Here is a 13684-nt window from a genome sequence, read left to right on the forward strand (position 1 = left end):
GAAAGTTTGTCTACTTCTTCTTTTCCTCATCACAATACTCCATTCAGGCAAACCCTGAACTTCAATCCATACCTGGAGTTGGCAAACACGACCTGGGAAAAAATGGTTAAAAACAATATGTTTGCATAAAACAGGCCCTTCTCACTTTGGTTTAGTTCATTTAATCCTTTTTCTTCTCAAAATATCCAGTTCCTTTCAACACACACACACACACACACACACACACACACACACACACACGAATTTGTTCTGGTTTTTCTAATTTGCAGCAAGAATGTTGTCCTGTTACATCCTATTCCATTGTATTTGGAATGTTCCATTCAAGTTGTATCATCTTGCCATGCTTTATTTTTCTAAATAGAATTTATCTGCCGTAATGCATATCATACATCTCTTTAATTACTTATTTAATAACAAACTTCCCTAGCACAGTGGAAATGCTTGAGAAGAGGTACTTGGTCTCTTTTAAAATTTATTGTTTTTTTCTTCAAAACTTAGAATATTTTTCTGAGGAATACATGCAAATGCCAATTGGTACTCAAAATCACTAGCCATCAGGCATATGCAAATCAAAACCACAATGAACTATTACCTCATACCTGTTAAAATGGCTTTTATCAAAAAGACAAGAGATAACAAGTGTTGGTGAGAATGTGGAGTAAAAGGAACAATTGTATACATTGGGTGGGAATGTAATTTGTTACAGGCATATGGAAAACAGTTTGGATGTTCCTCAAATTTAATAGAACTACCATATGATACAGCAATCCCATTTCTGGGTATATATCTGAAGGAAAAGAAATCAGTATCTTGAAGAACTATCTGCACCCTCCTGTTCATTATAGCTTTATTCACAATAGCCAACATACAGAAACAACCTAAGAAGTGTCCACTGATGGATGAATGGATAAGGAAGACGTGATATATGTATGTACAGCGGAATATTATTCAACCATGAGAAAAAAGAGAATCTTGATATTTACAACAATATGGTTGAACCGAGAGGACATTATGTTAAACGTAATAAGCCAGAGATAGACAAATACTTCATGATTAAACTTCTATATAAAATTAAAAAAAAGGAAAGATCAAATTCACAGAAGCACAGAGTAGGATGGTAATTATCAATGACTTGCAGATGGGGGGAATGAGGAGATGATGGTCCATGGGTGTAAACCTTCAGTTATAATTTGAATAATTCTGAAGATCTACCATATAGCATGTTGCAATGAGTGAAATTATGCTAATAAGAGGATATAATTCACCAATGAAACAATTCATTTCTAATTTGATTTTTTTATTAAGGTAAAACATTATTTATACTGTTTTTGTTTCTATTGCAAGAGAAGCCCTGTGATTTTCCAGAAATAAAACATGGAAGTTTATACAATGAAAAGAGCTATGGATCATACTTTCCAGTAGCTACAGGACAAAAGTTTTACTATTCCTGTGATTCCAATTTTGTGACTCCTTCACAAAAGCAGTGGGAATACATTACTTGCACACACAAAGGATGGGAACCAGCAATACCATGCCGCAGTAAGTAAACCTTTTTATAATTGTATATGTGTACATATTTCAAATAGTAGAGGGGGGAAAACACGTAAGTGAGTACAATTAAGCCTTATATAACAAAAATGAGGCCAAGGGATGAGTTTTATGAGCAAAAAGACCAATATAGGTTTTTCCTTTTATGAGGAGCTCTACATAAAAATCACATTACAGATAAAGATAGAAGCTTTTCAAAAACACCTATATCATTCATACAAATTTTAATTATAAAAACTGAAGATAAATAATATTGAATATTGATTTTTTTCTTTCTACACATTTGGTAGTAGCTTTAGTTTTTCTCAAGTTTTTGGATACTTATGCATTATGGTTTTAATATTGTACAAACAGTTTTTAACTTACTGCTTTGCCTGAATTTATGGGTTTTTAAAATTTTTTGTTCACCATTTTTATGATTTTTAGGACGATGTATTTTCAATTATTTGAAAAATGGAGATTATCCAAGGTATGAACGAACATTTCTCCAAGATGAAACTGTGAGAGTTAAATGCAATTCTGGTTACAGTCTTCAAAATGGGCAGACTATAATGACATGTACAGAGAATGGCTGGTTCCCTCCTCCAGAATGCATTCCTCTCGGTAAGTAAATGGTCTGAGATCCCAGTATATTTATGGTTTTCTTTTATTCTTTTATTTTTTAAAAGACACTTATTTATTTGACAGAGAGATAGAGAGCACAGGTAGGCAGAGCAGCAGGCAGAGGGATAGGGAGAAGCAGGTTCTCCGCTGAGCAGGAAGCCAGATGCGGGGCTCAATCCCAGGACCCTGGGACCATGACCTGAGCTGAAGGCAGACGCTTAACCGACTGAGCCACCCAGGTGCCCCTATTTATGGTTTTCTAACCCACATATTTATTAACTGTAGCAAAATGTTTCTATCAACTTTCTTATTTCTGCCGATGGATATACATAGCTTTATTTTTTTCCAAGTATGTATGAGTGGATATACACATTTCTTGATACATATGCAGCAAAATAGATGTCTCCTGATAGGTATTAGTCAAGAAAACAGTAAAAGAAACTCAAAGAAGAAACCTGTAATAATAGAGTGATACCAGCAGTGGAGGGAAGAAGATGGCAGTGGAGGAGGAGGAGCCTAGCCTCGCCTCGACCCATGAATACACCTAGATAACCATCAAACCATCCTAAGTACCCCAGAAATCAACCTGAAGACCGGCAGAACAAAATCCACAACTAAAGGTCAAGAAGAGGCCACATTGAAGAAATAAGATGTACACAGTTTGAGAGAAACGGATTGTAGCCACTGAGGTGGGGAGAGAGCCATGGTCACAGAGAAAGGCAAGGGACAGATTAACACACAAGGGAGCACATGGGAAAAATGAATTACCATAGCAATTGTCTTGGAAAGTGAGAGAGACCAAATTTCATAATTCTTATAACCAGTGGGGTTTAAAGCCTGGGGTTTTCAAGGTCAGTGTGCTTGGCTCTGGGACAGCTCAAAGGACATTGGGGCTTGGAGAAAAGGCAACCAAGCAGCCTGTCAACATACAGCTGGAAAGAGCAATCTGAAGAGCACGCAGGGCACACAGTGAAGAGCGTGTTGCAGAAAGGCAGTTTTCACAGAGAGAGCCCTTTGGCGACAAAGGAACTGGCAGGTGCCATTGCCCTCCCCTACCCTTCAGCATAAACACAGAGCCACCTGTGGGAACTAGCACAGGGCCAGCACTCACTACTTAACTTGCTTGCACCAAGTCCCACCTCCCTGTGCTCCAGTGGAACCACCCTTCCCGGTCATGCTTGCCTCAGTCCCTGAACAGCCAGCCTCCTCCCCCAGAAAACCAAGCCGAACCCCTGCCCCCACCACATCTCCCAACCTGGGAGTTTGGGGAAGCCTTGATTCCAGCAGTGGTGATAAGAGGTCTCATTTCACAAGCAGACCAGAGCACACCTAAAGTTAAAACTCACCACAGTCAGACCAGGGACCAAACACTGACCAGAGAGGGCCTCTGCAGATGATTGGCCCGAAGGATAAAGCAGTCAGGACACAACAGCAGTGTGCATACAGCACACATTGGGGACACTCCCTGAAGTGTCAGGCCCTGGGGGACAAGGGTCACAACACTGCAGAGCATTATAGAATCTCTTCTTCATAAGGCCATTACCCTCAAGAACAGAAGTAGCTGACTTTCTGAACAAAGAAGCATGTACAGCAATTTAGACAAAATGAGAAAACACAAGAATTTGTCCCAAATGAAAGAACAATACAAGGCCACAGCCAGAGATGTAAGTAAAATATATACTAGCAATATGCCCGATAGATAATACTATAAAGATACTCTGTGGACTTGAGAAAAAAAGTCGAAGACATGAGTGAGACCTTTAACACAGAGATAAAGAATAACATAGCAGAGATCAAGGGCTCAATAAACAAAATGAGAAACACACTTGATGGAATGAACAGCAGGTTGGAGGAAGCAGAGGAATGAATTAATGCCATAGAAGACAGAGTAATGGAAGTAATCACACTGAACAAAAGAGAGAAAAAAGAATTATGAGAATAGACATAGGGAACTCAGTGACTCCCTCAAACACAACAACATTCCTATTATAGGAGTCCCAAAAGAAAAAGAGAGGGAAAAGGGGGCAGAAAATTTATTTGAAGAAATAATAGCAGAAAACTTCCCTAATCTGGGGGAGGAAGCAGATATCCAGATCCAGGAAGCGTAGAGAACGCCCCAAAATCACCAAAAGCAGACCCAAACCAAGACATATTATAATTAAATTGGCAAAACATAGTGATATAGAAAAAATTTTAAAAGCAGCAAGACAAAAACAAAACAAACAAAAAGACAGTTTTCCCTTTATAAGGGAAAACCCATAAGGCTACCAGGGAATTTTCAGCAGAAATTTTCCAAGTCAAAAGAAAGTGGCATGATAAATTCAAAGTGCTGAATGGGAAAAATCTGTAGCCAAGAATATTCCATCCAGAAAGCCTATTCCTCAAACAGAAGGAATGATAAAAGAGTTTCCAGGACAAACAAAAATTAATGGAGTTCATGACCACTAATCCAGCCCTGCAAGAAATATTAAAGGGGACTCTGTGTGAAAAGAAGAGACCAGAAGTGACAGTACAAATGTAGGAAACCCAACGCAGTAAAAATGAATATTTCTGTAAAAAAAAAAAAAATACAGTCAAGGAATTCACAAAATAAAAGGATGTAAAATATGACACCATATACCTGGGGAGGAGAGGAGTAAGAATGGGTTCACACTTAAATGACCATCAACTTATTATAGACTGCTATGTGCAGAAGATGTTAAATAAAAACCTAATGGTAACCACAAATCAAAACCACTAATAAATATGCAAAGAATAAAGGGAAAGAAATCCAATATGTCACTAAAGAAAACCAGCAAACCGTAAAAGAGAGAAATAGAAGAAAGGATCTGAGAAAATCTTCAGAAAAAAACATAAAATGCGTAATAAAGTGGCAATAAACACATATCTATCAATAATTTCTTTAATGGAAATGGACTAAAGGCTCCCATCAAAAGACATAAGGTGACAGAATGGATAAAACAAGACCTATCTGTATGCTGCCCACAAAACTCACTTTGGAACAAAAGTCACCTGCAGATTGAAAATGAGGAGATGGAGAACATCTATCACGAAAATGGGTGTCAAAAGAAAGCTGGGGTAGCAATGCTTACATTGGAGAGAAATCAAGGAAACATGATACCACTGAAGGAACACAATAATATTCCAGTAACTTACCCCAAATTATGATCTATGATTTTCCTGGTAAAGAATTCAAAACAGTAGTTTTAAGGAAGCTCTGTGAGCTATAAGAAATCACAGGAAATATTTTAGGCATTGCATGAGTCCCAAAAGGAGAAGAGATGCAGGAAGGGACAGACAGTTTATTTAAAGAAATAATGGCTGAGAATTTATCAATCTAGGAAGACATATGGACTAACAAAATCAAGAAGCTCATAGGTCCCCAAACAGATTCAAGCCAAAGAGATCGTCTCTAAGACACCTTATAATAAAGCTGGCTAAAACCAAAGACAAAGAGAGAATTTTCAAAGCAGCAAGAGAGGAAAAAATGCCTCACATACCAAGGCAGTTCTATGAGCGGTGTTTATAGTGATAAGAAAAAGAAATTATTTCAAATATACAATCAACTTTATACATCAAAAAAACTAGATAAAGAACAAACTAAGCCTAAAATTAACAGAAGCAAGGAAATAACAGAAATCAGAGAAGAAATCTATGAAATGAAGACCAAAAAAATCAACAAAATTAATACCTACCTTTTTGAAAAGATAAACAAAATTGACAGACCTAACACTGATAAACTAAGAAAAAAGAGAGAAGATAAAATAAACAAAATGAGAAATGAAAGTGGAAACGTTCGGCTGATGCCACAGAAATACAAATGTTCATAAGAGACAAGCATAAACAATTACACACGAACAAATTAGATAACCTAGAAGAAATGGATAAATTTCTAGAAATACAAAACTTGCCAAAACAAAATCATTAAGAAATAGAAAATCTGAACAAATCAGTAACAAGCAACAAGACTGAATCGTTAATTTAGAATATCTCTACAAAGTCTGTGACCAGAGTTTTCATTTTAATTTAAAGAAGAATTAATACCAGTTCTTCTCAAACCATTCCAAAAATTTGAGGGCAGGAGGCACTTCCAATACCACTTTACCAGAACAGCATGACTTTAGTGTCAAAGCTAGACAAGGACACTACAAGAAAAAAGAAATTATAGGCCAGTATCACTGATAAACATAGATCAGAAATGCTCAACAAAATATTAGCAAACTGAATTCGACAGCATATTAAAAGATTCATACACTGTAATGAAGTTGCGTTTATCCATGGGCCTCAAGGATGGTTCAACAGATGCAAATCAGTAATGTGATAAACCCCATCAACAACACAAAGGTTAAAAATCATATAATCATCCCAATAGATAGAGAAAAAGCATTTGACACAATTCACAATCCATTTATGATAAAAACTCTCAACAATTAGGTATTGAAGAAATATACCTCAACATAATAAAGGCCATGAATAAGAAGCCTATAACTAACATCATATATAATGGTGAAAAGCTGAAAGCTTTTCCTCAAGGATCAGGAAAAAGACAAGGATACACACTTTCACCACTATTGAACAAAAGGAAATAAAAGGTACCCAAATAAAAAATAACGAAGTAAAATTATCTCTGTCTGTAGATGACATATAGAGAAAACCCTAAGACTCCACACACACACACACACACACACACACACACACACACAAAACCTGTTAGAATTAATAAATGCAGTAAAGTTGCAGGATACAATATCAATACACAAAAATCTGTTGTGTAATGAATAATGAACTATCAGAAAGAGAAATTTAAAAAACAATACCATTTACAATAGCATCAAAAATAATAAGATACCTAGGAATAAGTCTATCCAAAGAGATGAAAGACTTGTATCCTGAAAACAATAAGACAATGATAAAATAAATTGAAGAAGATATAAATAAATGGAAAGTTAGCCTATGTTCATGGATTGGAAGAATCAATATTGTTAAAATGTGCATACTACCCAAAGCGATCAATAGACACAATTCATGTCAAGATAGCCCTGGCATTTTTCACAGAAGTAGAATAAACACTCCTAAAATTTACATGGAACCACAAAGACTCCCAAAGAGCCAAAGCAATCTTGAGAAAGAAGAGCAAAGCTGAAGGCATCATGCTTCCTGGTTTCAAACTATATTATAAAGTGATTAAAATGAAAATAATATCATATTGGCAGATCAATGGAATAAAATTAGGAACCAGAAATAAAGTCACACATATATCCTTAATTAAAATTAGATAATGGTGCCAAGTATACACATGAGGAGAGTAGTGTCTTCAGCACAAGCAAAAAAAAAAAATGAAACCACAATATTAAACCACTGATGAAAATTAACTCTAGATGACTTAAATATGACTTGAAACTATAGAAGAAGTCCTAGAAGATACATAGGGAAATATCGGCAATGATATTTTTTGGATATGACAGCAAAGCACAGACAGCAAAAGCTGAAGTAAATAAAACTATATCAAATGAAAAAGCTTCTATTCAACAAATCAACAAAATGAAAAGGCAACCTATGGAATGGGAGAAAATATTTGCAAATCATAGATCTGGATATATATATATATATATCAACTTATACAACTCAGTAGCAAAAAAAATCAAATCCAATTAAAAATGGGCAAAGATCTGAATAGACATTTTTCCGAAGAATACATGCAAATGGCCAATTGGTACTCAAAATCATTAATCATCAGGCATATGCAAATCAAAACCACAATGAACTATCACCTCATACCTGTTAAAATGGCTTTTATCAAAAAGACAAGAGATAACAAGTGTTGGTGAGAATGTGGAAAAAGGAAACTCTTGTATACTTTGGGTGGGAATGTAATTTGTTATAGGCATATGGAAAACAATATGCAAGTTCCTCAAAAATTTAACAGAACTACCATATGATACAGCAATCCCATTTCTGGGTATATATCTGAAGGAAATGAAATCAGTATCTTGAAGAAATATCTGCACCCTCCTGTTCATTATAGCTTTATTCACAATAGCCAACATACAGAAACAACCTAAGTGTCCACTGATGGATAAGGAAGATATGAGATTAAATATATATAGATATATATCTATATATATAATGGAATATTATTCAACCACAAGAAAAAAGAAAATCTTGCTATTTACAACATTGTTGAACCTAGAGGACATTATGTTAAACATAATAAGCCAGAGTTAGACAAACACTTCATGATTAAACTTGTATATAAAATCAAAAAAGAAAAAAAGAAAAGGTCAAATTCATAGAAGCAGAGAGTAGAATGGTAATCATCAGGGGCTTGCAGATGGGGGATGAAGAGATGCTGGTCCAAGGCTGTAAGCCTTCAGTTACAAGATGAATAATTCTGAAGATCTAATGTACATGTAGTTAGTAATATTATGTAGTTAACAATAATGTATTGTATAGCTCAAGTTTGCTAAGAGAGTAAATCTTAAGCATTCCAGCTACAAAAAAAAAAGTATGTGAGGTGATTAATGTGATTTTGAAATCATTACCAAATGTATATGTGTACCAAGTCATCTCATTGTACACTTTCTATATACAATTTTATCCATTATACTTCAATAAAGTAAGCAGGAAAACCTATAATAGACATACAAAAGATAAGGAGATAAAAATCAAAGTAAATAACTGTAAAACATAATCAAATAGCAAAGGAAGTCATCAAAAGTGGAAGAGATTGAAAAAACAATTGCAAAACAGAAGACAATTAGCCAAATGTGAATAGTGAGTGTTCACCTATCAATAATCCCTTTAAATGTAGATGGATTAAACTTACTATTAAAAGGAATACAGTACCTGAATAGGTAAAAAACAAGAACTCACTTTAGGTTTAAAGACACAGTAGGCTAAAAGTGAAGGAATGGGAAAAGATATTTCATGTGAATGGCAACCAAAGAATGTTGGAGTGGCTATACTTCTATCAGAAAAAAAAAATGGACTTTATGTCTAAAACTGTCTCTGGAGACAAAGAAGGTCATTATATAATAATAAAAGAGTCAATTCAACAGGAAGATGTAGCAATTTTCAACATATGTGGATCCAACATTGGAACTCCTAAATATAGAAAACAAATATTCACAACTCTAAAGAGGAGAAATTGACAGCAATACAATAATATTAGGAGACTTCATTACCCCACTTTGAATAATGGATAGAACACCCAGACAGAAATTCAAGAAAGAAGCTCTAGATTTGAACAACAATATAAACAAAATGGACCTGATAGTTATATACAGAATTTTCCACCCAGCAGTGTACATTCTCCTCAACGGCACATGAAAGATTCTATAACAGTATCTTTCTCAACCACAGTGGAGTAAAACTAGAAATCAGTAACAGCAAAAAGAATGGGAAAATTCACAAATACATGGAAAGAAAACAGCACACTCTCAAACAATTGGGTCAAAGAAGAAAGTGCAAGAGAATTTTTAAAAATATCTTGAGACAAATGAAAACAAAAACACAATGTAGCAAAATTTAGAGATGCTGCAAAAGCAGTGGGAAGAAGGAAGATTTTAGTTGCAAGTGCCTACATTAAAATAGAGGATCTTATATAAATATCCTAACTTTATACCTCAAGGAACTAGAAAAACAAACCAAGCCCAAAGTTAGAAGGGAGGAAATAATAAAGATTAGAACAGAAATAAATCAAATAGAGAACAATAAAGCATCCTATTCCACCATCTCACTAACAACAATCTATTTTTCAAGTTTATGCGCATGTTGGGTTTTCTTTTTTTAATTTCTTAAAGCAAAACAATGAGTTGGTATGCAGTCTATTTTTTTTTTTAAGATTTTATTTATTTATTTATTTGACAGAGAGAGACACATCGAGAGCAGGAACACAAGCACGGGGAGTGGGAGAGGGAGAAGCCGGCTTCCCTTGGAGCAGGGATCCGAATTCAGGCTCTATCCCAGGACCCTGGGATCATGACCTGAGCGGAACGCAGTCGCTTAACGACTGAGGCACCCAGGCGCCCCTATTCTTTTCTATTATATCTATATAATGGTAAAATTCCCCCTCTGCACTACTTTAGTATCATCTCACAAAATTTTATTTAAAATGTTTTTTATCATTTAATTCAAAAGACTTAATATCTTTTTATTTTTTTTATTTTTTAAGTAAGCTCCATGCCCACCGTGGAGCCCAACACCAGGCTTGAACTTGCAGCCCTGAGATCAAGACCTGAGCTGAGAACAAGAGTCAGATGCTCAACTGACTGAGACACCCAGGCGCTGCTTTAATGTCTTTTTTTTTTTAAGATTATATACTTTAATTCCATATCCTGAGTGTTTAATATTCCAAGTATCCCATGTCCGGTCTCCTGGGTGCCCCAAGTGAAGGAATAGAATTACCAATTATGAAAAAATATATACTTCATGTTTTCCCCTTTGATTTCTTCTTTATTCATGGACTAGTCAATAAATAAAGCTGAATTTTGTGGAGAGACCTGGTAACTGACAAAAGTCTTCTTTATTGTTTCAAGTTACGTTATACATAATTTGAGGATCATCATTTTGGTCTTAGAAGATAAATGAATGTAATGTGTTGATCTGTGTCAGACTCATCGAACTCCATGTATCCATATGGTTTTAAGCACCCAGTTATGATGACAGACATTTCAAATTCTCAGAGTTGTGGTAGCTATGGTAGCAAATTCTCTGAGATCATCACCTGATCTGAGATACCCCAGTTAGTTAACTGAATGCTGGGGTTGCTAAAGAGATCCTGAGTACACAATATTTAAAACAAGTGCCTGGAAAGGATCCATTGCCAGTATCGTTCTGGCATGCTGTAGGATTCCAGATCCATTAGACAAACAAATTTCTAATAATCTCCTAGAAGGGATTCTGAGCATTCTAAATTTTGCTTCTTCATTCCAAAAAAAAAAATTTTAATGAACTATCCTGATTTAATATCTTTGGAAATTCATAGCTTATTTTCCCTGTCACAAGAATTTGGGTGATTTGGATTTTCTGGGTTTTCATTTATAAGTAACTCCTTATTTTTTATATGTTATATTATTTGAGTCTTTATGAAAATGCTTATTTACATGCTTATCTTTTCCTTATACTGTCTCCCTTTCAGAAAGATGTTTAAAATCAGATATAACAATTGAAAATGGATTTTTTTCTGAATATGAATTTGCATATCCCTTGAATAAAGAAACACAATATCAGTGTAAATCAGGATATGTAACACCAGATGGTAAAACTTCAGGATCAATTACATGTCTGCATAGTGGATGGTCACCTCAACCCACATGTATTAGTGAGTAATTTTATGTTCATATTCATTATCCTCATGATCATTGTTTAAAGTTTAACTTAATTCTTTTCTCGGGGGAGGGGCTGACGTGGTTCCCATTTGAAAAGATAAATGAAAAAATATATAATTTTTTTTACTATTAAGATTAATCACTTGTAGGGTGGAGTATCAGTCTATCTTTCAGTTCAAGTTTTCTTCCACTTTAAAACATCCTGTGATTTAATTAATTAATTAAGTTAAATAAAGCATCCTGTGATTTGGAAACTAGATAGGGAGCCTTCTGTGTGTTCTCCTATAAACTCATTTATTTTCGGCTGACATCTTTGTGCCCTATTGTACCTGCTTTTAGGTGATTAAACTTTTATGTCAGTCTTTTTTCCTAGACATAAAAGTTATGTTTTTAAGTCAAGATCAGGGTCCATAGTGCATAATTTTAATTTAACCTGTAGAATTTACATGTTTGATGATCCAGGGTAGGTCCACTTCTAAAAAACCCTCTCCCTTAGGAAATCTTCATAAACATCTCATTAGTGGAGACAGAAATGTTTCCAGATAGTACCAAATGCAGCTGTGTTGAAAGATTTCCCTGTCCCTAGATATTTATGAAGATTTTCCAAGAACAATTTGCTCAGTTTATCTTATACTCCAAAGCTACACAGTGATCTTTTGAACTGGTATTTAGCATATTCACTTTAAGTAAAGTGGATATTTGAATATCCATTTCTACTGTTTTCACTTCCTTATTTTCTTCAATTTCCATGCTTACTATGGGCACCAGCCACAGGAAAAAAATGATAAAATTTGTTCCCATATCGAACTCATTTTATATTAAATTGTAATCAATTATCCATTAAAACACTCTTATTATAGAAGAGAACATCTCTCTCTCTTTTTTCACTAGTTTTGCTTTCTTTTTTAAAGCTTTAAGGTAGCTGGCTACATAACACAGTATAACATTTGAGATGAATTATTTAAACCTTTATTAACATCATTCTGGTATAGTGCTAACAAAAATTGAGACTTTTAACACTTCACTTCCTTATAACAAATTATAAACAACAGATTTATCTCTCTATTCAATCTTGGTAAGTTTAAAAGAATACACAGCCATTAGGAATATATTTGGGTAAAAAAATCAGCATATGAGCTTTAGAAATTATTATGTTGTAGATTTTATAGAATGCTTAAAAATTTACTTGCATTGTTGAAAACTAATCTTATTCAACTAATCTAGCCTATTTGTCACACTGCTAATGAGTATGTCATCTTAATTCACAAAATGCTATTCAGCTTGGCTAGAAAAACTATGATACATCTGTAATGCCCTATTTTATTACAAGCATGGGATAAACACATAAGTATAATTGATTGAAAAAAGTGTTCTTAGAATAAATTTTTCACAGTATTTAAGTGATAAGAAAATCGCTGTGTAGAAACATATTTTTTCATTTTGAGTAACTTTTTCTGGACAATGATTTATCACTGGTATTCTTAGATTATTTTAATATGATACATAATTTGTTAGTACATACTAATTGATAAAGCTTTTTTTACCTCCTTGGGATGAGACTTAATTACATTGCCCATTAAATAATATTAGAAATGAAACCTTCAATTGTATTATGCATTAGAATCTTGTGACATGCCAGTATTGGAGAATGCCAGAATCAAAAGCAATGGCACATGGTTTAAACTCAATGACAAGTTGGACTATGAATGCCATGACGGATTTGAAAGCAGAGATGGGCGCACAGGTTCCATAGTGTGTGATAACGATGGTTGGTCTCATAAACCAGCATGTTATGGTAAGTGCTGTTTTTTCAGGTATTCTTTTTTGCAGGATTGACAAAATTAATAATACGTGTTTAAAATATTCCATTTTGAACAAATTTGCATTATTTAAAGTCATTTTTAAGAAATAGTGACTAAAATCAGGTGTCTCTTGATTTAATGTAAACTGGGAGAACAGGGTGTTTTAAAGCCCAAAGACAATACTCTAACACGGTACATTAATGTTTCCTATGGGCCATATACATGACAGATTTGTAAATAAAATATAACTGTGCTTGTTACTCTAAATGCAGGCTTTCATATTACTTAAAACGGGGTTCTTTTAGTGTATGGTGTAAGAAAACCAAAATTAAAGTTTCTTACGATTTCCTCAGCTATTTTGCTCCTGAGTTTCTGCTTTTACACCTTATACCTTGAGTGTTA

General features: G+C 34.4%; 1 protein-coding gene across 4 annotated transcripts in view; it reads left to right on the forward strand.

Moving 5' to 3' along the window:
• The window catches only part of LOC114210430 (complement factor H-like), a 64715-nt gene that overhangs the window by 22443 nt on the left and 28588 nt on the right, over window positions 1-13684 (forward strand). For all 4 annotated transcript variants that reach the window (XM_088017003.1, XM_088017000.1, XM_088017001.1 and 1 more), the window contains exons 2-5: window positions 1345-1539; window positions 1975-2151; window positions 11291-11473; window positions 13102-13275. In XM_088017003.1, coding sequence (XP_087873129.1) covers window positions 1345-1539; window positions 1975-2151; window positions 11291-11473; window positions 13102-13275 — 729 coding nt within the window. The remainder of the gene's footprint in view (window positions 1-1344; window positions 1540-1974; window positions 2152-11290; window positions 11474-13101; window positions 13276-13684) is intronic.

The sequence above is a fragment of the Eumetopias jubatus genome, unplaced genomic scaffold (genome assembly GCF_037043125.1).
Source record: "Eumetopias jubatus isolate StellerSeaLion01/CBP00866 unplaced genomic scaffold, mEumJub1_p1.0 scaffold_12, whole genome shotgun sequence".
NCBI lineage: Eukaryota > Metazoa > Chordata > Mammalia > Carnivora > Otariidae > Eumetopias > Eumetopias jubatus.